The sequence below is a fragment of the Leuciscus leuciscus genome (genome assembly GCF_965113295.1).
Source record: "Leuciscus leuciscus genome assembly, chromosome: 5".
Lineage (NCBI taxonomy): Eukaryota > Metazoa > Chordata > Actinopteri > Cypriniformes > Leuciscidae > Leuciscus > Leuciscus leuciscus.
The window spans coordinates 35,455,689-35,482,266 of NC_138729.1; the positions used below are offsets into that span (position 1 = coordinate 35,455,689).

At 38.6% G+C, this 26,578-nt stretch overlaps 1 protein-coding gene across 2 annotated transcripts; it reads left to right on the plus strand.

Moving 5' to 3' along the window:
• Positions 1–275: 275 nt before the first annotated feature.
• Positions 276–25,848, plus strand: grin1b (glutamate receptor, ionotropic, N-methyl D-aspartate 1b). 2 transcript variants are annotated; one of them, XM_082169289.1, is made up of 20 exons: positions 276–989; positions 5,868–6,002; positions 6,501–6,677; positions 8,371–8,433; positions 9,166–9,263; positions 10,243–10,364; positions 11,091–11,265; positions 11,800–11,944; positions 12,660–12,746; positions 12,842–12,977; positions 13,064–13,191; positions 13,397–13,561; positions 14,174–14,292; positions 14,759–14,871; positions 15,009–15,157; positions 15,787–15,944; positions 16,942–17,103; positions 17,280–17,389; positions 17,746–17,891; positions 23,687–25,848. In XM_082169289.1, the coding sequence occupies exons 1-20, from the start codon at positions 741–743 to the stop codon at positions 23,750–23,752; spliced, it is 2,703 nt and encodes a 900-aa protein (XP_082025415.1). In that variant the 5' UTR covers positions 276–740; the 3' UTR covers positions 23,753–25,848. The 2 variants fall into 2 exon arrangements, with proteins under 2 accessions (XP_082025415.1, XP_082025416.1); XM_082169290.1 differs by lacking the exon at positions 8,371–8,433 and having other exon boundaries at positions 277–989.
• Positions 25,849–26,578: the final 730 nt, after the last annotated feature.

Genomic DNA, 26,578 nt, shown 5'->3' on the forward strand with positions numbered 1-26,578 from the left:
TTCCATAAACCATGCAGTTTGTCAGTGTAGTTAAATAGGCTATTGGTTGCCTCCGTGTGAGAAAATTCTGGACAATAGATGAACAAAACAAATAGGCTACAAAATATGAAAAAGATCATCTTTTTAAAGCTATTTTTCTCTTTTTCTCTAAAGATTCACACAAAACTAATACTACTGGTCTCATGTGACTTACACATCAACGTTGTCCAATCAGTTCAATCACTCGTTACTGTGATGACCTGAGATTTTCCGCGCATTAACGCAAATGTTTTGAAGTCTATTCAAACGTGACAGCTCGGTGATATCAGGGGTAATCTGCGAGTGCGCGCGCATCAGTGCGCGAGCACAGTTCTCAGCACCAAGGACAGCGTCTCTCACAGAGCATCAGGTCACCCTTGACAAAACCTTGACTACGATTCACTCACGGCAGGAGCAGGAGAAGTGAACGCAGGTGATGACTACAACATTACTGCAAAACTGCTCCACCTTTTCGCAAGAGAGAGCAACAGGAGCGAGCATCATTTTCAAAGAAGGCGTGTTGACATGGTTTTCTTGAACATGAACGGGTTTCATGAGTGGACTCAATGAGTGAAGCCCATTCCTCAGCGGACTAGACTGAGGCGATCGCATTCCAGTGCTGCTGGAGAGGACGCAGTGAGAGCGGATCTGTCTAATCAACGGACATCGACACGCATCCTCCACGGGCCACTCAGCTTGACTCCTCTGCCATCCAGGGCAAAATGCGTCTGGTTCTGTTCGCCTTCCTCATCTCGTGCTCCTGTGCGAGAGGAGGATGCGAACCAAAGACTGTGAATATCGGGGCTGTCCTGAGCCAGAAGAGATATGAGCAAGTGTTCAAAGATGCTGTCACTCAAGCCAACAATATATATGGCAAAGATAAGTTCAAGATGAACGCTATTTCAGTCACCCATAAGCCAAACGCCATCCAGATGGCACTCTCCGTATGTGAGGACCTCATCTCTAACCAGGTAAACACGCATTTTGAAAACATCCGAATACATATTTAATAAAATATTTTAAAGTGCCATGTCATATAGTGCTCTCATTTTTTGAAAATAATATTAAAAATATTAATAATAAATTAAGAAAATCCGTTTAGAAACGGGTTATATTTCACTTAATTTCTAAATATCTATATCATATTGAATTAAACGAGACATTTTGAAGTATATTGACATAGCATTGTTATTTGCACAATTTCTAATAACTGCTTATTTTAAAGTGCGGTCAAGAAAGCTCAGAATCTATCTATCTATTATGTTAAACATGTTACCGTTTCGGATGACTCCTGTGAATTTAGGCTATAGCCTACTTTATATCAGAGACTTAAATCAAGCTTTCATTGTATTCATTTATTTTTAAATATTAGAATTGTGTTCTTTGTTAGTTTTTCAGCTTGTACTAAGCTAATTGTTTCTGGTAAACGCGAGAAAAAAAGAATATTCATATACAAATACAAAATCGTCAAAATCATGAATCATATACGTGCATTCATTCAAGGACAGTCATTTTCAGCCAGATTTAGTTACTGTAACTTTGTTTTCTCCAAGGTCAAGCGCTGTCGCGAATCTCGATTTTTACTAGTTGCATGTGAAAACATTCAACAGGATCCTGGGGTCCATTTTGACATACCAATGAGTGAGCATAAGAAGACTCCTCAGAGGTTACATGAACTGAGTTGAAATAATGCAAAGTATATAGGATATGTGACATCCTGTGATTCATGTGGCGTCATATAAATAATACAAATCCAAGCATAAGTAGCTTTTAAGTTAGCATGTCTAACCCCTCTACGAGGCGCCGGCTTCACCGCTGGCCCTCCGCCTCTATTTTAATGAAAAACGAGGCCAACATGGCGCCAGACTCAGATAACAGCTGCTTTGTTCTGCGAGGAAAGCTCTATCAGAATATTACACAGCGACGGAGGCAGAGATTATAGACTTCAACGCTGTAACACGGATTACCATCCAAGTCACACCCGCCTAACATACGCTCGCACGCGCACAGACACAAGTGCATGCATGCAGTTCATGACAACCAACCTGCAAACTGCTGATATTAGATCAACACTTTGACATTTTACTGTCAACTGGCTCGTCTGGCAAGTTTAAATAATTGCTTCACGTTTTAGAAATGCGTCAATAACAAATACAGGCAACTAACTAAAACAGTCATGTGTTGTGTGCATGATTATAACTCCTCCATATTGCTAAATTGTTGCTCATTTTAATGGAAAAGAAATGTAAAAATGCTACAAGGAAAAAAGTTAACTGCAAGTTACCTTAACATGTAAGGTGAAACAAATTAATTAGCCTATAGGCCTAACGGGACATTGCATAATGTAAAATTACTATAAACTTTTTTTTGTAAGTAAGTTAGCCCTAATAATTTTCAATGAAAAACAAGATGTTCCATTCTGAGGTAGGTTAGACACTAGATTTTGTTTTTATTTAGGGCTAAACATTTATGTTTCTTATCATTTTAAAATAATCAGCTACCCACATTAGTGATAATGCCGCTTTCCCGCCTTAGCCTATCAAAAGGCTATCACACCCAATAAATAAATACGTGGCAAGAAATACTGATTTGAGTTTAAGATATTTTGTAGGCTACAAAAGAATGAATGTAGGCTATAAAAAAATGTAGGCTACAAAACTATCGGTTTACGAACAAGACGAACACTCTCTGCAACAATATTACTCGAGTCATATGAAGTCATATTCGCAACTGAAACGCAAGATGGCGCCAGATTCTTTTGTAACAAGAAAGCGTGCAAAATTAAACGATACATTGAAAATAGCGTCGCGCCAGTTTCAGTTACCCGGATGAGCGGAATGATGCACAGCGTCCATTAACAACAGAGAATATTACCATTACCCTACCCAACAAACACATTTACGCTGTGGCAACGTCTGTGGCACGTTGCATTTCTTCTATGGCAACGTCGCTGTCTACGTGCTCACAACATTGTAACAACGTAGGCTGTAGCAACGTTGGTGCGCGACATTCAGCAACTGAGAGACGATGTTGTGACAATTTTTGGTTTTTATGCTAGATAGGCCTATATATATCCCCCATTTAGCATTTTATGTTTGAGGTTAATTTTTAATTAGTCAGATGTTAGATAATTATATAGCCTAGTTTAAAAAAAAAATTTTGTTTATCCTTATTATTATTTAATGGGGCTAATTAGCCTAATTATAATCAACACCTGCAAGTGTACACTTTGAAGAGTAAAAATTACAGAAGGTTACATTAATTCAACTTTATTAAAACTAACTGCATATGGTAACGTTAATCAAATTGCACTTCCAAAAGTCATAACTTACAGTTGTGAAAAAAGAAAATAAAGAATATACAAATTTATTTTATTTAAGTATAATAAATAAAACATAAAAAGCAAAGATCAGAACATTTAATGAACTAAACCGGTTGTGTACATGGCAGACAGTAGACGAAAGGCGGACGATAAAGGTCGGTAACCGGAATCAGTCCAGGAAACATCCACAAATCCAGAGGAACAAAGAAACGAATGAGACTAAATAGCAGACAAATGAAAAGAAAAACTAATCAGTGCGAGCGAGGCTACATTAGTCACATTAGAAAATAAAGTTGTAGGTTGTGTTTGAATAATTACGTATCTTTTTTTAGCTGAGGTAAATAAAACGCAATACTCACGGTATCCTTGCTCGATGAAGAATGAGACAACACAATGAGCCCAACGGGCGGTTGAAATTTAAAAGTCTGATTTTCGCGCTTCAGGGCAGTGACGAGCAGTGTTGCCAGATGTACGATAATTATCGTATTTGTACGATAATTTTGACCTCTGTACGATGTACGATCAATAATGAAAAAAATCCCATAATGTACGATAATTTCAGAGTTTTCAGTCTTTCGTCCAAACACACATCCTACCGCTTCTCTCTCTGACCCCGAATCATTTCGCAGGCTCGCCTGCCTGCACGCAAGCACACGTATACACACACACACACACACACACACACACACACACACACACACCACATGGTGTCGACCGCACGTCAACACTACACTACAGTTTTGCCGAAGAAGACAGTTCAGTTTAGATCAGTTCCATGATGGCATCCAATCTGTACCGTAAAAGGATTCCCCTACCAACAACACCTGCCAACACAGCACAATCCGATGATGACAGCAACTTAGAGATCGAATTTGAATCTTTCTAGTGTTAATTGTGCACTTTTTTCTCTCTGTATCATAGTTTAATTATGGTCTAGTTCAAAATGTGGACTGTCGGCATATCTTTTGCACTTTGGCAAAAAAAAGTTAAGTAGCCAGACTTCCTCCAGTTAGTGTGAGCGTATTACACAGCTTGTTTAAATTGGCTGTAAAATTATTTGGAAAATAAAATTGTTGGAAAATAGCTATATTTTATGTGTTTGGTTCGTGTACGATAATTTTTCTCAAAAAACGATAATTTTGAGGTTTTGGTACGATACTTCGACATTTCTAATCTGGCAACACTGGTGACGAGTACATATAGTGCAGTGGTTGTCAAGACACCGTTGGCACAACCTTAAGCAATAGCCCTGAACGGTGGTTTAATGTCAACATTGTGACAACGCTGTAACAACCTTCACCACACAACGTATTTATAGCAACCTTTTGGCCATGTTGATAAAACGTTGTTATAAGGTTGGGTACGTTGTGCCAACGTCCTATATTTGCTGGGTAGTGCCCTCCTGCGAAGTGAACTTCACTTCCCTCCCAATTGAGATTCCAGATCGAAGAAGCATTAATGTTCTGTCCAAAGGACACTGTACATGGATATAACGTAGGCTATCATATCACTTCACAGGAAGCAATGAGGAAATGTTTCTGTACATAGTATACTTTATTAATATGATATTTACTGAGTTTGGTCTTTTAATATCATTGCCTTAGTAGCCTACGTTATTAAAGCGTTTTAAAATGTCCCAAATTTACAATTTTTTTTAAAATTGATATTCCTTTAACAAAGAAAAAACAATATACAGCACTGCATTGAATACATTAACAAAAATAATAATACAAAAATAAAATAAAAATAAAATAAATAAACTGCCTCCTCAAATAAGAAAAAACTGTACATAGTACTTAAGAAACTTCTTGTTCTTACTATTATCAATGAGTTTAAGAGATTTAACAATAAGGGAAATCTCAGCAATAAAGGCCTCAAGTCTAGGCAAAGTCTTGAGAAATTTGTTTTTTTTGAATAAAAAATTTACAATGCAACAGCGCAACTAGAATTTCGTCTGTGCTGATTGTGCTCGATGACGCTGTTGGACGTTCCGAATGAGCATTTTATCAAGTCAACTGAATTTGAACAGATATTTAGTTTTAGAAGTGAACAACACTGCGTATCACCCTGTGAATCATAACACAGCCTATGACATTTTTGACCGCCACGCGTCTTGATTGACCAATCTGAATCTAGTAGTAAGTCACGTGACAAGGTGAATGTAATTTATTTTGACATTTCATGTTGTTTAGTTAATGTTTATGCCATTATCCTATTTTCATGTTTGTTAGCCTAGTGGTCTTTGTTTGGTAACAAATCCAATCTTTATTAATATGGTCTTCCAGTTTACCACCTGTTTTATGGTGGTTATCAATAGGCTATTTTTCTACTAGCATGCACAGCAGATTTTATTAGGTCAAGTATGTTTGTATATAAATTGTATCATTTAATAATTATATATACATATTATATGCATTGTAAAATATATAGGTATCGAAATACCAGAATTGAAGTTTTTTTTAAATTTTATTTTAGAAGTGTTCGTGTCAAAGCTTTCTCAGATTTCTCTCCTCACTATGATCCTCAGGTGTATGCGATCTTGGTGAGCCACCCACCCCAGTCCAACGACCATCTGACTCCCACTCCGGTGTCCTACACGGCTGGTTTTTACCGTATCCCTGTTGTGGGCCTCACCACCCGCATGTCCATCTACTCCGATAAGGTGAGTGTAGGAGACCACCAGATGCTGGCTCAGTATAGTTCAGACAGATTCAAATTCTATCTGCGTTTCACTGTAGATTGTCATCTGTCCTTTTGTTCAGTCAACTTTCTTTTTGAAATATGCTTTGTTTGTAGCTTTGCAACCTTTTCTGGAGGATAAATATAAATAAAAATGTATTTTTGCATGTCGCTCCTCCTCCATGATGGTTTTCTATTCCTGCATCAGGACAATGTGATATATGTTTACTCTGTTTCAGTTCTAGTGTGGACCTTTTTTTAGACATTTAATTAAAAACTCTCATAAATACATAGCGTTATGATCGATTGACTCTTTTAGATTCACTTAAACTCTTTGCCTTATGGCATCTTGGCGTGCTAAAGAAGTAATGTTGGGATCCATCTCTAAATTAATTACAGTTAAAGTGATTAAATCCTAATGAACTGAAATTGCCTCGGGCCTTTGAGATTCACCAGTTCTTTTTCCCAACCGTCCATTTAGAGCATTCACCTCTCCTTCCTGCGCACGGTACCGCCCTATTCCCACCAAGCCCAGGTGTGGTTTGACATGATGCGTGAGTTTCAGTGGAATCACATCATCCTGATTGTGAGTGATGACCATGAGGGCAGAGCGGCACAGAAAAGACTGGAAACCCTGCTGGAGGAGAGGGAGACGAAGGTGAGACTCACACGGTCCAGCATTTAAATGAGTGTGCGTGTGTAAGTCAGCGTGTGTTCCTGTAATCAATATCTCAGATGTCCTCTATATATGTTAAATGTTTCCTTTTTTCTGTTGTGTAAACACATTTCTTTCCATTGGCTAACATTATTTATGCCAGAGGCATCAGCAGCGTCTTAAGTTTATCTGCAAAACTTTGTACTTTTCTACTCATCTCACATTGCTTTTTTACCATAGTCAGATTCTCCTATTTGTCTATCCACAACAGGAGCAAAATGAGGGACTTAGCCTGGGGCTGTGCAAAAAATCAACCAAAAAAAAAAAAATCGGGCAGGGGATTTGGTTGCGTTGAGTTTGTGTGATTCTGTGAGAATTTCTTCCCAGCAACAGACTGTGCCTGATTTATAGGTTTTCTTTGTGTGCAGCTTTGCACTGTTAAATATTTCACATAAGAAAGTATTTCACAATATATTTGAAGATAAGGGTAGTTACACACTGTGTGAACATTAAACCTCTTTAATGTTTGCAATTATACACATATCATGTATGTGTATAATTAAAAATTTCATATGCAGACTCTAAACAAATAAAAAGATATTTGTAATTTAGTAAAAAGAGACATTTCTTCAGGATCTGAATCCATTAGCATGGCGCTGTATTTTTAGGACACCTGCAATGTCGTTGCAATGTCATGTTCAGTAATGGCAGCCCCAAGGCCAGCTGTTTTTATATGCACATGGCCAGACTGTTTTGGGAATCACCAGAAGGGTTCATGAAAGTCTTTCAGTTGTGTCTTTTATCACAGGTTGGATCACTGCATATTAAAGCTTTTTGTGATATAGTTTTGAACAGTTTTTCGCTGATATATACTGTATATATAAGATATAACCTTCGGGTTACCAGTCTGACTCTCTAACCATTGGGCCATATATATATAAGAATATGTTCAGCTACTGAAGCCTGATACAGTTAGTGCATATTCTGACTGCACAAAAAATTCTTTGAAAAATACAAATATGTATTAAATGCATAAAAAAAGTATCTCAAATAATCCATATCCATCCATTTAATGTAGCAGAATTTTACTCTTTAATTTGACTTCTGCTCTGCAAAAGCATTAAACGCTTGACAGACATGTCTTTATATCAGATTCTGTGGCTCTGAAGAATGTGTATTATCTTGATAGAGTGCCTAAAATATGTTATTTCAGGTCATATGTCTAGACAGGCATGTCTTGTGGTAGCAACTTGCTGTGCTTCATGAGCTGTAGCTGATGTTCTTTTACAGTAGATTGACAGAGAAATTTAAATTGATGGATGGGATGGCGTGAACTGGATTAGATTGTGCATTATAACGAAATAGAGTTCAGAAGACATTAGAATTTATTATTAATTGTGGTAAAGCAAGGAGCCCACTCAGGGCAGGTGTTTTAATTAAATCCAGGTGAAAAGGTTAAATTAAAACGAAATGTTAATAAAAAAAAATGAAAGGATTTTTTGAAATAAGAGTGAACAGGTTTAGACCATTTGCAAGGATAGATAAGTTTGTTGATGTTTTTGCAAGCCCCAGGATTAGAGTTTCCCAATTTGAAGCAGAAAAGTGGAGATTTGTTGGAATGCTTTACTGCGCACCATATATAACTGTTTATAATATTCTGTGTCTGCATATTTTCTCTGTGCACATTATTCATCAGAGTAAAAACAGGAACTATGAAAACCTCGACCAACTGTCCTTTGACAACAAGCGAGGACCCAAGGTATATTTGCATGGTCAATGCACGCCGCCCCAAACGTTATATGAAAGTAGCCACTAGAAAACAGTCAAACAATCAACAAACCGATTCCAGGGATCCTTATCCTGCCAGCACGTCTATTTATTTGTTTGGATTCCTTTTATGATTTCAATCGAGAATGGGTTATTTTTTCTGTTAAATCGTATACAAAAACTCGCTCCCCCACCTGTCACTTTTTTATTTTTGTGTAAAGGAATGCATGTATTGAAGCCAGCAAGATTGCAAGTCTATTCTTTTTGACACAGTGCGTGGATATCTGGTCGTGTGGGACAGGCACTATCCAGATGTTACTCCCACCTTTCTGCAGCATTTCTTCTTTTTTGTTGGTTTTTTATTTTTTGTTGGGAAAGAAGCCACCACCACCATCTTCCTTCACCAGTTTTTTTCTTTCTGGTTGCATCAATCTTCTTCTCCCTTTTCCTGTACATGCACGTTTTTCCTTGGAATCTTGATTCCCTTGAGTTTGCATGCGAAAATGCAAAAAAGTGTTTTTTTTCACCTGCTCCAAGCTTACTTACGTTTTTTCATTTAAGCAGTTTATCTCAGAAACTTTTTTACTTCATTTTTTTATACCCAACCCCCCCCCCCCCCCCCCCCCCCAAAAAAAGGAGAGGAAAAAAAACGCAAACGCTCAAAGAGCATGGTTCATGGTGGAAATGAGTCAACTACTTGACTAATGTTGTGTCCTAATCCCAGGCAGAGAAAGTGCTCCTGTTCAGCCAAGACACAAATCTGACGGCTCTGCTCCAGGAAGCCAAAGAGCTAGAGGCCAGAGTTATCATCCTGTCCGCAAGGTGAGTTCATCTCCGCTGCTTAACCCATCAGACTGCTAATCGCTAATGTTGCTGAATAATACATGTTGCCAGCCACGAAGCTAAATGGTGCTGGCAAATATGGCGAAGCTTTGGTTTGAGGATTCTAAAAAAGATGTTTGTGTATCAGGGTGAATTTTTCAGTAGAGAATTGGCTTCTATTCGATTCAGTTGGAATTTTAATTGAATTGGCCACTTCTCTCAGGAAGTTGAATTGGATTTTGAATTGGAATGAGGGGATGATAAATTGACTGAATTGCAAGTCAAAGAAATTCAGATAATGAAGAAGTGTTCTTCTACCCTGGTCCAAAAGCTATAATGTAATATAATATAATATCATATAATATGGCAAACTTTGCTTTTCCAGTAAATTACAAGTATATAGATTTCTTCGAATTTCAGTTTATTTAAATTAAGTCTAAAGTCTTGTTCGCTATCTCAAAGTTCAGTTTAGATTCAAGAATTGAATTGGAATTTAGACATTCTCAATTCATTGTGCTAATGAATTTTAGCAGTTTATACATTAAAATATAAAAAAAAATACAGCAAATGAAGCTAAAATTATGTCCAGCCTCAGTACAAACACTTCATAATCCGTTTTCTGGTTAAATGAACCAACATCTAATTTGTTAACAAGAGATTGCCTCAAGATGTCAAACCATTTGTCTGCCTTTCATGACTCACTAATAATCAGGCCCACACAGAATATGCAGACTGACTTGTGGGGAAATTTTAGGCATTCTGCGTAATGGATTTAAACATGGCAAAATGTGTTTTACACTCTCGTAGGTGAATAAAAGCATGGTCAAATTCGCCAAAATATTTTAAAAAGAACTTTCTCAATAGTGAATGACCTGATTTCAGACTTCTGCACTCACAGATTTCATGTGGGCTTGCTTATAACATTAAAATTGTAGGTGTTTACTCCAATCCGTTATAACCAATATTTGTCCAATCACAGTGAAGACGAAGCCGCAGCCATTTATAAAGCGGCACGCCAGCTCAATATGACAGGCTCTGGTTACGTGTGGCTTGTTGGAGAAAGGGAGATGTCTGGTAAAGCACTGAGTGAAGCCCCAGATGGTATGTACTTTTCATCCTCTCCATTTTCATCCTCTGTGTCTCTCTCTCTCTCTCTCTCTCTCTCTCTCGCTCTCTCTCCTATGCTGTTTAACAAACTGAACATGTTTGCCTTTTAAGCTTTTTATACGATTACAATTTGCAATCCCCACCGACGAAATCAGTGTCTGTGCTGTACTTGCGTGTTTAAACGTTTAAACATCTGCATGTTTAAAGGTTTTAAACACAGTGATTCTTTACTCATTGTACTGTGCTTTATGTCTAATGTTTAATTTGTTTCATTTTTGAGTGTTTGTCCTTTCTTTCAGTAGACAACAAATGATGCAATAGAGAGTTGTGGTAATCCATATTGGTTTGAATGTGCATACATTTTTAAGGTTTGGCTGTCATGAGTTTATTTATAAGTGGTGCTTTGCTACCTCCACATTGAGGTGTGGATACGATGGTAAGCGACAACCGCATTTCTTTGTTCCCGGCTTCTTTATATACACATCCGTGTTCAACTTCACATCATTCTGCTCAGTGCTGACCCTGTCCTAATCCCCCCATGACTTTCACAGCCCTTCTGTCTGTCTTGAGACAATTCGTCGCTCATATGCAATGCACGTTTGTTTCTCTCTCTGGCAATGTGTGCATTTCTTTATTATGAGTATGCCTTGACGTGCTCTTGAAGTGAGAGTCGTGTTGTGAGGCATTGGCCAACACCATGTAATGTTGTCAACTGGGCAGGCTTGCTCGGCCTTCAGCTTATCAATGGCAAGAACGAGTCTGCGCACATCTACGATGCCGTGGCTGTGGTGGCCCAGTCCATTCAGGAGCTCTTTGAGAAGGAGAATATCACAGAGCCTCCTCGAGGCTGTGTTGGCAATACAAACATCTGGAAGACTGGCCCACTCTTCAAACGGTGAGGCCAGGGATGAGCGCTGGCTAGCATTCGCTAGCTTTCCAACCAACCATCCATTTGCTGTCATGCATTATCATACATTACCACTGGTCTGGCACTGACAAGAGTGGAAGCTTTCACACCACAAAGATTGAAATCGCAAGCATTTTGCTTCTAAAACCATGCCTTCACTCCTCAAAAGGAGTAATAATCGAGTGCAAGGACACATCAAGCCTGTTAAGTTGTTGATTACATTGGCCTTGTGAAATCTGGTGGTACCAATTTGCATTTGAGACCCAATTTGAGACCCTTACAGGTGTCATTTCTGTTCTCCTATGTCTGTGCCTGCACATTACGTGCCATCTGTCTCCACCCCACATGACACCCCCTAAATCTTCCCTAGTTAGTTTTAATGTCTTTTCCCAAGATTTGCCTGCATCTCCCATCTCTGAATTCCTGGTAAACTTCCATTACTTCCAGTCATCGTCAATGTCTTCCTTTGTGTTTAAATGAGCATTTTGTGCCTTTTCTAAAAACCCCCCTCTGGTGTACTAGAGTGCTGATGTCATCCAAGTATCCAGATGGCCTAACAGGCCGCGTGGAGTTTAATGATGACGGAGACAGGAGGTTCGCCCACTACAGCATTCTGAACTACCAGAAAACCCGGCTGGTGCAAGTGGGCGTCTACAATGGCTCGCAAGTATGAAATTGGCTCAGTCTTTTTAATGAGCTGTCCTTCTGTTTCACACAAACATTGCTATTTTAACAGTTAGCACACAAATTTTATTGTAACACTTTACAGTAAGTTCACAGCATTAAGTTTCATGAACCAATAATGAAGAGAGGCGGCTCATTACAGAGCCAATGGGTGGAGCGTGATGTCCAGCTCCCCCTCTCTGAATGTAATCTGGGCATAATTGTTGGAGCTAAAAAGTCCAACACCCCAACCCTACCCATAATCATACCCATCCACCTATTAGATCAACAGAACTGGACTAGATCAAGTTCCACCCATGACGTCCAGAGAGGGGAGCTCGACTAAATTTGGCTCTGCAGTGAGCATCACTTCACAATGTAGTTTGTGAAGTGGGTTCTACAGCAATGTAGCCTGGGGTCAGCTTACACATTTTTTTACCGCATTTATTTATCTAGATAAATGTTAATTTATAAATATACTATAATTCATCATTAATTTGAAGTAGCTATTAATTCACTTAATACAAACTGACATGGTATTAGTATGTAGAATTTAACATTAAACAAAATTCATGTTTTAAAAGTGATTGACTATAGAAAAAAATGTGAATAAAAACAACAAAAAAATATTTACATTATTTAAAAATCCAGTGAAATTAGACAAATGTATAGTAATGGAAATGAATGAAGGTGAATGACAGAAATATATTTTGTTCCAGGTCGTAATGAATTCTCAGAGGAAGATTATTTGGCCAGGAGGTGAAACTGAAAAGCCGAAAGGCTATCAGATGTCAACAAGATTAAAGGTACTTCATTGCAGGGGTTTTGATGCATCATGCATCTTTTTTTTCTTCTTAAAAACCCCTTGCATTTACATTCAGTTTTCTTGTTTCATTGGTAGATTGTCACCATTCATCAAGAGCCCTTTGTCTATGTCAAACCGACGTTACAAGATGGAACATGCAAGGAAGAGTACACTGTAAATGGAGTCCTGATCAAAAAAGTAATCTGCACTGGCCCCAATGAGACCATTCCAGGTAGGCATTATGTATTATTATGTATGTATATTTTTGGACAAAAGTTGTGTTTTGTCCAGATTTGACTGGTTAGTGTATCTCTATAGGTCGCCCCATAGTGCCTCAGTGCTGCTATGGGTTCTGCATTGATCTTTTGATCAAACTTGCAATGACAATGAACTTTACCTATGAAGTGCATCTAGTGGCTGATGGCAAATTTGGCACTCAGGAGCGTGTGAGTAATATGATAACTTTATTGATTCTTCACCTGCCTGTAGCCTTGCATGTCTTTTCAAAGGTCATGCAACTAGGCTTGTCTGTGCATTTTCAAGCCTTTCTTCACAGATGCCATTAAGCATCTGCTGAAATATGCATTTAGAAATTTAGAAGAAGCGCATTTAGGCATGACAAATTTCTTAACGTTATCTTCCTGATACCAGGTAAATAACAGCAACAAGAAGGAGTGGAATGGCATGATGGGAGAGCTCCTGAGTGGCTTGGCAGACATGATCGTGGCTCCACTTACTATCAACAATGAACGAGCCCAGTACATAGAGTTCTCGAAACCGTTCAAGTACCAGGGGCTCACAATACTTGTCAAAAAGGTGAGTCTCAGATGACCAACAGATTATTATTTTAAAGTACAGACTTCAAAGTGATTGTTCACCCAAAAGATTTTGACAAATCGACAAATTTTGTTCTGGACCACACTGACTTTCAATGTATGGGCAAAAACAATTCTTTAAAATATCTTCCTTTTCTGTTCCACTAAAGAAAAAAAGTTAAAAAGCTTTAGAACAACATAAAATTGGTCAATTTTGGGTGAACTATCCCTTTAAAACGGCATTATTTCCTGTGGGCAATAAGAAAATAATAGATGAAGATCTGGGGTCAGTTTAATTTCAGTTTCATGGCTGCTAAGTTTCAAATAAAGTATATAAAATGTAATTAATTTTTGGAAAAATCCTCTGAGAACATGACTTTCTGGGACGGAAATAGCATTACAGTTTCTTGATTAAATTGAATTCCCTGAAGTGGGCTTATCTCTGTACTGAGAAAATGCTGTGATAAATCAATTGACTCTGGAGTACAGTGAAATCTATTAATACACTAACTAACCAGCGTAGATGTAGACTCCATTTGATGCTCCATATGGCGATGCATGTGGCAATGTGGGTGGTGTTTGTTGGATTGGATAAAGCTGTGTTGTTTTGCAGGAAATACCACGCAGTACACTGGACTCGTTCATGCAGCCTTTTCAGAGCACTCTGTGGTTACTGGTGGGTCTATCGGTCCATGTTGTGGCGGTGATGCTCTACCTATTAGACCGTTTCAGGTAAAGGAAGACTTGTTACATGCATGACACCTTAAAGGGATAGTTTATCCAATCTTGTTTGTCATTCATTCTTCTGTGGAACACAATGGATGATATTTTGAAAAATGTCTCAGTGTTGTTGTTTTTTTCCCTCCATACTGTGAAAGTCAATGGGGTCCAATGTTGTTTGGATCCCAGCGTTCCTTGAAGTATCTTCTTTTGTGTTCTGCAGTAGAAAGAAATTAAAACAGGTTTGCAACAACAAGGGTGAGTAAATGATGACAGGATTTTCATTTCTCAGTGAACTATCCCTTTAAAACTCATCCTTGGATAGATGTAGAAATGGCTGAACACACAGATGTGAGAATGTAGCTTGATATCACGAAAGTTTGCAGAATATCTCAGAAGTTTGGCTGAATACTAACAACATTTTATGGATGCAGTCTAAAAGCATCTGCCTCTGTCTGATATGCGCTTTGCCCTGCAGCCCGTTTGGAAGGTTTAAAGTAAATAGTGAAGAGGAAGAAGAAGATGCCCTCACTTTATCCTCTGCTATGTGGTTCTCCTGGGGTGTACTTCTGAACTCCGGAATTGGAGAAGGTAGACATCAGCAACGAGAGATTATTATTCAGTCTATCGCCCCTGTGAGCTGCAAATATTGCTGACTCCGTGTTTGATTGATTTTGCAGTAAGCATAATTTTCTTTATCGCTCTCACCTCCCCGCTTACATTCGCAGGTGCCCCTCGGAGCTTTTCAGCAAGGATTTTAGGTATGGTGTGGGCTGGTTTTGCTATGATTATAGTTGCATCTTATACTGCCAATTTGGCAGCCTTCCTAGTGCTGGATCGGCCTGAGGAGCGCATTACCGGCATCAACGACCCTAGGGTGAGCACTAAATATGAAGCAGCTTTGCATGTTATACAACAGAATATCAAATAGGACTCTAAATTACTGGGCACAGAGATTTCACATTTCACACGGCATAAAAACACCACATATAATTAAGCTTGCCAAGGACACATAATTATGGGTCATTTGTTAGCAAAGGTTATTTTTATTTGCCACGTTTCATCATAACAATCCATGTCAATTCTGCCATGTGGGCTGAAAATTAACAAAGGACTGAAAGTAAACATTTGAATAAAAGTAAAATAAATAGTAATACATAATATATTAAAATCAAAGGGGTACAAGTATATTCGGAATGGTATTTTCTAATATGAGATATTTATAAATGTACAGGTTTATACTTACAGTTGTAGATGCACAGCAGTATGACTTCACTAAACATTTTTAGGTCATACTTACCTTGGTTTGCCTCTATTCCCACAGCTATTTTCCTCAGAAATATTTCATGTAATTGCAGACAAAAAAGTCAAAATGTTGGATTTGCAGACACCAAACACCGGTTTACTTGAATTATTCAGCATGTTTTGAATAAACAAATAAATTATCTTGCGTAGCACATTTATTACAGTTCATCCAGACCGTCCCACTGTTACCTTGTATTCCAGCTGCGAAACCCATCAGACAAGTTCATCTACGCCACAGTGAAGCAGAGTTCTGTGGACATTTACTTCCGGCGCCAAGTTGAGCTTAGCACCATGTACCGCCACATGGAAAAGCACAACTACGAGAGCGCCGCTGAAGCCATCCAGGCCGTGCGAGACAGGTCAGTCAGCAATAAGAGTTTCCCCTAATTATATATATAATTAAAGCATTGTTATTTTTTGTTATGCCAGAACAGGTTTATTTGAAGCTGTTGTTTTAAAGCTCCCTTTAGGGGCCGGGCATAGATATCAATGCCAGGAAGTGGGCTGCAGAGAGATAAATTTCCATTAAGTATAAAGGATGACACATATTCCTCTCTCCTCAGTGAGTCTGTGAAGAGCAGAGAGAGGCTAAACTCCTGTTAGTGTGATTCAGTACAGTATTGTTGCTGAATACAAAGCAGGGTAGGGAGTTGTATTTTAAAGAAAGACCTTCACTACAAGGCTAAGACAGGAACAAATGACAGACTGCCAGTGTTTAATACATTTCCCTTACAATTTGTTTTACATCTGGAATTCTATAATCACCAGGAATTACTTCCACTTATCTCCATTTAGAAGATGCAAGTTATTCAAGCTGTTTGTGTAAAGTGTAGTAGAGGTGCAAATGAATTATTAAATACAGTGGTGAGCAGAAGTATAAGACTATACAAATCTGGGATCTAATTTCTTTTGAACTTTCTATTTATCAAAGAATCCTTAGGGGGGAAAATGTATCATGGTTTCAACAAAAATCTTAAACAGCAGTTTTCAACATTATTAATAATTAGAAATGTTTCTTGTGCACCAGATTAGCATATTAGAATGATTTCTGAGGGATCATGTGACACTGAATACTGGAATAATGATGCTGAAAATTCAGCTTTGTCATCACAGGAATAAACTACACTTTAAAATATATTCAAATAGTATGTAGTTACTTGAAATTGTAATAATATTTCACAATATTGCCATTTTAACTGTATTTTTGATCAATTAGATCGGTGAGCATAATAGACTTATTTCAAAATTATTAAAAAAAAATCTTTGAATGGTATTGAAAATTGTAAAGATAAAGAATTTTTAATAGGAAAAATGCAAGATTTATCATATTTCCATTACAATTTTTTCTTCTCATAGCAAACTCCACGCATTTATATGGGATTCAGCAGTGTTGGAGTTTGAGGCCTCGCAGAAATGTGACCTGGTCACCACAGGCGAGCTGTTCTTCCGCTCTGGATTCGGTATTGGCATGCGCAAAGACAGCCCATGGAAGCAAAACGTCTCACTGGCCATCCTCAGGTAATCTCAGTCTAGACTAATCATCCACAGTACGCTGCTATACTTTTGTTTGTTTTTCTCTCTTTTTTTCTGTTCCTTTCAGCTAATCCCTAGGCTTACCGCAATCACGTCAACTGTTTCTATTTCTGGAATAACGGATTGTTTGACTGTGATGTGTTGGGTCTTTGAATTAATAGTTCCCATGAGAATGGCTTCATGGAGGACTTGGATAAAACCTGGGTCCGTTATCAGGAGTGTGACTCCAGAAGCAATGCACCAGCCACACTCACTTTTGAGAATATGGCAGGTATGATCCACCTCTCACAGGATCTCTTTTGCTTTTTAAAGGTTTGTTGACACTGCAGTGATGAAATCCCTCAAGTTCGTTGAGTCTCTGTGCCGCTGGTTGCTAGTAGGCTTTTCTACTCGACCGTGGTATCCAGCTGTATGAGTTAGAAGATTGCCACATCATGTCTCTGCTCATTTGCATTAAATTAAAACCAACTTTGTCATATCACCAATGGTCACTGAAGCTCAGGTTGCCAAACAATTTTTTTAAATTAACGCAAATCTATCAGTATGAATATGCATAATATGTCTTTTGCCCTCTTTGCCACATTGAAGACTGTTTGGAAAAAATCAAATGTATTTTTCATCACACAGGCGTGTTTATGTTGGTTGCTGGTGGCATCGTTGCCGGGATCTTCCTCATCTTCATTGAGATTGCGTACAAACGGCACAAGGATGCACGCAGGAAGCAAATGCAGCTGGCTTTTGCAGCAGTTAATGTCTGGAGGAAGAACCTACAGGTACAGCCGCCTCCCAACCCCCAAACTCTTGCTGGAAGTTATTAGAGCCAACAAAAGGCCAATCTGCAGCTAACCACTGGTTTCTGCCACAGAATGAAGAAATCTCATAGTCTGTTATCCATTCATGATGTGACTTAAAGGTCATAATGAGCCAGAAAATAACACATCACCAAAAGAGTGAACTCAATGAGAACAGCCAAATAAGGCAGTCAAACTGAGCAGTGAATGTTACAGTGAACTAAAGCGTTTGTCAATATATTAATGCATGCTAAACTCTTTTAATGAATTTGTGTACAAGGTAGTATAAAAGGGTGAGCTTACAATGAGCTTAACTTGATACACTTCCTAAAATATAAAGCAACTAAGCTTTCATATGTAAAGACCACAAAAAATACAACAAAGCACAAATACTCAAAGAAAGCAAAGAATAATCCACAGTTACATACTGTTTATAATACAGTGTGATTGTGAATTTCTGATAAATATAATATACAACCTCACAGCTTTACAACATTGCCTCGAGGTGAAAAAAGAAAACAGTCCAATTCATACATTTGTACATTTGCCCATGCAACAGCACACAAGTGTCCAAAATAAATCCTTTATAGTAATGATAAGAGTGGTTCTCAGCAGATCCATGCAAAGACACATTTCTTACCATCAAATCGAAATGCTCAGCATGATAAAGTAGCTCCTGCAGCCTTACTACTGCCACTGGCATTGCTTTTATTGAGCAGCTTGAAAAATACACACACACATATTAAAGGAGCCTGTGAGGCTGTTGTGGAGTCAGGAAGACGCATGCTGAGCAGGCCGTCTAACTGTCCCTGCTGGGCTCCAGCAGATCAAAGCGTCCTCACGCCCTATACAGATCAGTGTTTGTCCGCTGCTGGCCTCCAGCTGTATCCATACACAATGGGTCACAGGCCAACATGATGCCCGGATGTTGGCAAAAGTAACAAGGTCAGCCCTTTTGAGACTTGAGACCTGGCTGGCTTACACAACACATGACCATATCTATGAACTTCTGTGAAAGTTAGTGCATTGTTGAAGCGAGATTACTTTTCCTAATGGGATTCAAGTCATTGAGCGTGGCCTTGTTACTTTAGACTCATTATTAGCAGGCACATATTTCACCACAAGGCAAAACACGAAATCTAACTATTGGATCAAGTGTCAGTGTTGTATCAAAGCCGAAAGCTAGCTGATTGACTTCACACATCAGAGATTCATGTTATAGGGAGTTAAGCGTTTTAACCTTCGGGCTTTATCGCCTACTTGAGTCACAAGACAATGTTGCATGGTTAATACGCCCACACATGCCTCCCACGTCCAGTCAGAGGTCCAGAATTGTTGAAGGCTCATAATTTGAGATGAACAAAAAACTATTATTTGACCACGGACAAGTTCTTTTTGATGATTTTCCTCCCACTGTTTATCGAATAAAAGAAAAATAATGCTTATATATTTAAAATGCAAATGAGCCTCTATGTAATCCCCATCTGAATGGACAAATATGGATGTTTAACCAGCGCTAATGGCGACCGAGTGTGCCGATGAATATTTCCTTCCTGAAAGCTAAAATCAATTATTACACACTAAAACTGCCATGCTCATTCCAGGTGCACATGCAACATATGCAAAAGCTGTACACACAACTGCTTCCTGAATGCATGAACAGGCAGATCTGCCCTGGATGCATTTGCATTTCAAACCAGAGCGAGCCAGGAGCAGATCAGGCGCCCGTGTGATGTGGGCTAGCTGCCCACTCCAGAGGCACTGCCTCTGTCATCACAGGGCTTTGAAATGCAATGGATGAAAGCACTGACGGTTAAAGGCGCTTGTACGGTCACCCTTTCTAGAAAAAACATAATGCATTATGTGAAAACAGATGAAAACCTTATTGTGGGCATTTTTGGTGTCTTGTTTCTTTTGCAATGTTGTTTGAGAGAGCCAGACAGTAACTCATGATTCACAAATGCTAAAAGAATTTAAAATATCTCACAAAAAATGCACTTTACTTTACAGAAGCATTTTGTTTGGTTTTGGACATTGGATTAAAATTCATTTAGAGGGGAACTCTGCAGATCATTATGTCTGTGTTTCACAAATCAATTAAATATTAGATCATTTGATGACTATTTTCTTAATGACAAGGCAAGTTATTTCAGTTATACTGTATAATGCATTTTCGGTTACACAACATTTTCGAGTCAACAAATTGAAACTTTTTTTGAAAATGGTGTAGAAGTTTTTCAAAACCATGTGAAACAAACATAAATACAAAGAGTACATTTTTAAGAACCTGGAACATTTGTTTTAAACCATATAAACTGGTTCACTAACCTGTTTGTGGTATAATTATTCATATATTGTATTGCTGTAAAGTAAAGTGCAGTTGCAGATGGTCACATTTAGAGTCGCTCACTGTAGGGGATCAGACACATGGTCCAAATGTGCTAGTAAATGAGGGAGTGACGGTGCCAGCCAAGGTCAACTGTCATGTCATTCATTTTGCATTCCCCTTTTGGTTCCATCTATTGCATGTCTTCTGGTTGAATTCACCACCCCCCTCCAGACGCTCTTGTCTCCTCTTATGAGCCTGCACACCCCTTCCTCCTTCCTTCATATGCCCATTATACTCTCACTGGGGTATAATGGCAAGGGACTGTGTTAAGTTTCGGTTGTTTATTGATGAGTTGTTCATTTTCCCTGACAACACAAGAACATCTTCTCCCTTTCAAAATGGAGCCTGTTCCCCCCCATCCGATTACGTTTCTTTTGCTTTTTTCCTTTGCTAATGCTTTGGCTTTCCATTTACGGAGTTTCAGAACTGTGGATGAGTGTGGTCTGATCACACAATCCACAGAAGTCCTCTTCTTCCCCTCTCTAGAATGTCAGGATTGTAAAAGATTCGAAGTAAGACTTTATGTACACATTCTCATCCAGTCTATGCCAGTGTCCTCTTTCCTTGTAGAACGCTGTGGGTGCGTGAATGCACCATTCTGACTCATAGCCAGGATGGACAGGAAACTCCATGTTAATTGTGATTAGCACTAAAATTAGCAGGGTAGTGCCATTCAGTAGCTTTCGTAGTCGAGGTGGGTGGTGATGGTTGGAAACCAAACACGCTCTTCCAGAGAGCACGAATAATTGTTCTACATATACTGTATATTTATTTTAGGATAGGAAAAATGGTAGAGCAGAGCCCGACCCCAAAAAGAAAGCCTCTTTTAGGTCCATCAGTACCAACCTGGCCTCCAACATCAAGAGACGTAGGTCGTCCAAAGACACGGTAAGAAGATTAAGAAAATGACGCCCTGCCTGTACTTCTATCTTCTCGCTCTTTTCCTCTTTCTCTTCCTTCTCCTCCTTGGCCTGCCCTGTTTCTTTCGCTCTCTTCCTTTCTCCTGTCATCTCATCTCTCCTCTTCAAAACAAACGTCTCATCTCAGAATATCTTCACCCTCACACATGGAGTTACAGTCATGGCCACATGTCTGTCAGTCAGCCATCTATACTCCATCCAGACATCTGTTGGGAGAGCCCAATCAGGAATCTAGCTGCCAGGGAAAGTGTGGAGAGGGAACAGAGGAGCAGATTTTTGGGGGGGCTTGTGGGTTTACCTTGCAGTAGGGGGGCGAGGTAGCTTCTCCGTCTTAGCGCCTGTGCTGGTCTTTCTCCCGTGCCTAACCTGGATGTGACTTTAAGCTCTGTTTTCATGTTTTCTTTTCTCCTTTCTTATGTGTACTTGTGTGTCTCTCCTCTCATCGCTCGGTCCTGTAACGGTTATTTCCATGTACCTCATTCTCCTTTTATTGTCCCATTTAATGTGGTTGCTCTAACAAAGTCACCCTGTATGCCTCCCGTGATGCACGGTATTACCATTAACAGCCAAAGACGAGCAACACTAAATAACCAAGGCTGTTCCCCCGACAGGCATGCACTACCAAGATCTCTGCGTTTATTTTTAACCATTCAATGTTTTCTTTGCAGTTCTATGAATAAAAAAAACTTTCATTTTCAGGAAATGCTGCTCAGATGGGTTTTGTGTCTACGTTTACAATGTATTGAACTCTCAGAGCTAGATTTCCACACGAGTTTGTTCACACAAACCGCCTCCTCACTGTGTTTCCTTGGTCCCACAGGTTTAATAAGACGTAGCTCTCAAACTAAACAGCGACCAGCTCTGAGGATTTAATACAAACAAATGTGCAAGCACAAACACAGACTATTTCATTGCATTACTTTAATTGGTTTAGACTGGGTTGTTTTTCAATTGCTCGCAAGACATTTTCCGGGTATGACAATGATTGACCTGGGGCTTTGTTGCATACACCCTCAACTTCCAAAATAATTTCTGATTGGCAGCTCATTTGGTCGAGTTTACAAAGAAACATCCAAATCCATGTAGCTCACATTTCAGTTGATTTCTCCCTCAGTAAGATGGTTTAAATCAGAGGTGAGGGTGCTCACAGAATGCATTCTTAACAAAACCTTATATATTATAAAATATTTTTCAAAGATGAAGGTAGAATAGGATCAGATAAAAGATACAAAGTCTACAACCTAAAGAGTGACAAAATGTCTTTTTGAACTGATGTTTACCCATCATAGTCCTAACCATCCTTTTCTTTTCTATCAGTGTTTTTTATAAATGGATTTGAATGGTGTTTTTATTGTCGGTGTCCACACCACATGCCACACTGCCTCTCTCTTCCTCTACCAGCATGACCCTTCTGGTTGTTGTAGAATAGATCTCTTATGCTTTCCCCCTGTTTGTAGACAGGGGGCGCTGTGGTTATGACTCAGAATTGACTCGGAACACCATAAACAACGTTGTTATGAGTGAGGGTATCACAACACCCACTAAAGCCTTCTAGCCAAAATGATATCCCTTCTGATAATAAACTCTCAAAGTTGTCATGATTAAAGGGATAGTTCACCCAATTGAAAATCCTGTTATCATTTACTCACATCATCGTCGTTCCAGCCCTGTATGTTTTCTTTATTCTGCGGAATACAAACTTGGGCTTCAAAACAACACGGGACCCCATTGACTTTCATTGCATGGACAAAAAACAAAGACATTATTTTCAAAAAATCTTCTTTTGTGGTTCACAGAAGAAATAAAATTGGTTGGGAACAACGATAAGGCTGAGTGAATGATGACCTATTCCTTTAATTAAATGTCAACCTTTTGCACAAATAATATTTTCGTATGCGGAGAGTATCAAAATAAAACTTTCAGTACAATAATACAATAGAATCATTCAGAAATTGAGAGATACTGAAGGTGAAACCTGTGGCAGACTGGAATGAACTGCACCTTGTGCTGCATATCAGGTCCGGCTGTCATATTTCATTAGGACAGTTACTATGGTGACAGTACTTCTAGGTCAGGTAAATTATTAGCCGTGGGCCAGGAGACAGAGTGCTCTCGTTTGTGCCATTACAGGTTTCTAGTACAGACATTTTCGTGTGTTGATATACGGTACCCGTTTTAAGGAAGCATATTCATTTGGGACTGTAAGCGTGAGCAATGATCCTTTAAGGAAGCAATTGTACGGTAATGAATCCGTTACCTCGTTCACTCTATTTATCTTAAGCCACAGTCCAAGGAGGCCTGTCTGTTTTTAAAACGCAGCCAAATTATTCTGGATGACAGATAAACACGGGCTGCAGTGGGTGGAGAGATTGCCTCCGTCATAACAAACGTGAACTAAATACCGGGAGGTACAGTATGCAAATATGTTGCTCTTACTTTTCCTTTTTCTGTTTCCTCCTCATTTATAGCCATATCCCACGGACATTACCGGCCAGCTCAACCTGTCAGACCCCTCTGTGAGCACAGTGGTGTGAAAGTGGAGAGAGAAGGAGAATTTGACAGGCAGAAAGAGAGAGAGAGAGAGAGAGAGAAAGACTGGAAAAGCAGAAGGCGGTGGGCTCTGAATCAGACCGCTTGAGACAACACCTTCAGCACCGTCATTTGAGCAAAATCCACCCTGTCTCAGCATATGCACACTGGATATGAAACTTATGGACACACTGTGCCAAATTCAACCACACTGGAGCAAATCCACACTGCCACACATATCACACCAGACCGACACACTCATAGATACACAAAGTGCTTCACTTTTTACAATTTTTTTGCACATATCTAAAGAGTTTTTGGTGAATTATGTAAATATATATTCAGACTTGTGTTTCTCCACAGTAGGTCATCGTTCAGTCTTAATAAGAGAAAATCATAAGATAATAGCGAAGTAGTTTTTCACTTTTATGATACGGACATAATTATGTTTCATACAGTACATCTTTCTACCTCCACCTAAGATACATGTAGCTTATCTCAACACTTTGCTAGTGTTTTGATGTTTTCCCATTTGAAAAGAGCAAACACAGAACATCTCTTTGAAAAAGTGGATCGTAGTAGAAAATGCAGTACTATAAATAATACTGTGGGTGAACGTTTGGCACATTTTGATCATCGTTGCACTGCGTTTCTTAATATTTGATTCTCTCTTCACTGCCTTTTTCAAAACACACTCTCTTGAAGTTGCCCAAGTTGCTTTGGACACATACTGTGGATTTTTGACTACCTTGTTTCTCTACTTTATTAATTTATTAATTTATGTTTTTTATATGTTTATTTTTGGCTGAGAATTATCTGAATATCAGCGTATAATATGGGGTCTATTCAGCCAGGGACTTAATGTAGCAGATCCAACCTTGTTTATCATAAAAGTTTAATGGCAAAACTTCAAACAAACGAAAGGAACCTGTTAATGATAAAGAGTGGCGTAGATGTAATGAAGCAGATTTTATTACAGGATCTTTTGAGCTTCATGTTGAACCCTGCTTGAAATTCCCTGTAATAATTTCTGTATCATTGTGTGAGCTGGTAGCGTGCATCTTTGTGCTACCACATATAGGGACCTTTCCTCGCATTATACATATTTCATCATGTCATTATAATATATGAGCAGTATTATATTTTGTCTGTGTATAATAATAACACTAGATGCTATTTCCATTGTTTGTTGTCAAGCTTTTGCTCTGTGGACTAGTGAAACGGTTACCAGCAAAAGTGGTAATTTATAATCTGAGTCAGTCTTCTTTTTAAAGTACGCTGACCAATTATAGGTGAGTTAAAGTATTAGATCACTGTATAGGTCGTTTGTCGCAAACAATCAATCTGAGGGCTTTGCTAACTATTGTGAGAAGTTTAGACTGTGAACTATGCGTACTGTAACAGTAAGTTATGGAGCTATTTTATAAGATGAACATTAATATGAGGAATATGTTTTAGATTCAAATTGAGTTTTTTTTATAGAAAAACAGTTTGATTCATGGTTCAGGGTCTGGTGGTCTTTGCTTGACAATATTCTGTTTGTTGGTTTGGGTTCAGCAAAGTGTCTGAAGTCCAGTTTTACTGTGAACATGACTGTGAGCTTCTTTATGTCAAAGTGAAATTCATTTTGAAGCGAATAATGTGTTAAGCAGATACGCAAATTCTCTGTAGATTCATGGATATTAAATATGACCTACTTAGAAAAATGTATGCAGATGACCATCGAGCTAATATTTGATCATATAATTGGAATCAGTGTGGTGAAAACCCACGACGTTGACAGGAATGAATTAAAGTGTGTGGCTTGAAGTACTTGTGAGGCTCAATAGGAAAGACATCTTTGACAAACAAAAGCAATGTAATCTGTCCAATTTACTGTTGTGTGCAAACATGCATTGTTTCTATAGCTTTAAGATATTGCAAGGCCATTTGAATCTGCTTTTACCATATTTTTCGACCACCAAATGTGCTTTTGATGACTATTCCAATACTGTTTGTGAAAAAAAACTCGGAATTGAATTCAAACAAAGATATGTTTAAAAATGTGCAACTGCTATACTCCAGTGTGCCAATAAAATATGTATCAAATGAAAAAACTAAACCTGGATTGAATAGCTTACTTTGAGAGAAACTCACCGTTCTCTCTCTACCCTTACCTTATATTTGTTAGAAAGACTAAGGTTTCAGCAAATCAATATCTTCATATCTATTTCATAAAGGAGTACTAGAAGTGGTAGGTGAATGTCTTAGAAACAGAAAATCAGATAGGAGGATTCACTACAAGATTAAGAGCAAAGGTCAGCCTTCTCTCCTCTATAATTAACTATGCTTCTATACATGAACTTTCACACTGAATACACTACTGAATATTTGGATAAATACCATGCGGATGTCATATTTACATTAATATTCATAACATGTTTATATTTTCTACAGAGCGTGATTGTATGTGCCATTACATATACTTAGTTTACTAGTAGCCTATAATACTTAATGGGTTTACCACGAGGATACCAAAATTCAGTGCATTAACGTAGTGTGCCCACATTCATTATTCAAAAATGTGAAATATGCCACAATGTTTATCATCAGTATCTTGGCACCACTCATGCTCTTGCTCTCATGGGGACATTGCACAGCGTGAGAGCACGCAAAGCCATTTGTTTCAGTGTCAAGATCAAAGTAGAGAACAACTGGCTAAATCTATATTAATCTTTCAGGGTTTTCTGAAATATGTGGATGCAGTTTATGCGTTTTCTTACAATAGGTAAAAATAATGTAGGGAGTATACATTCATCAGGGTGAATGGCAAAAAAGTGTCCCAATCACCC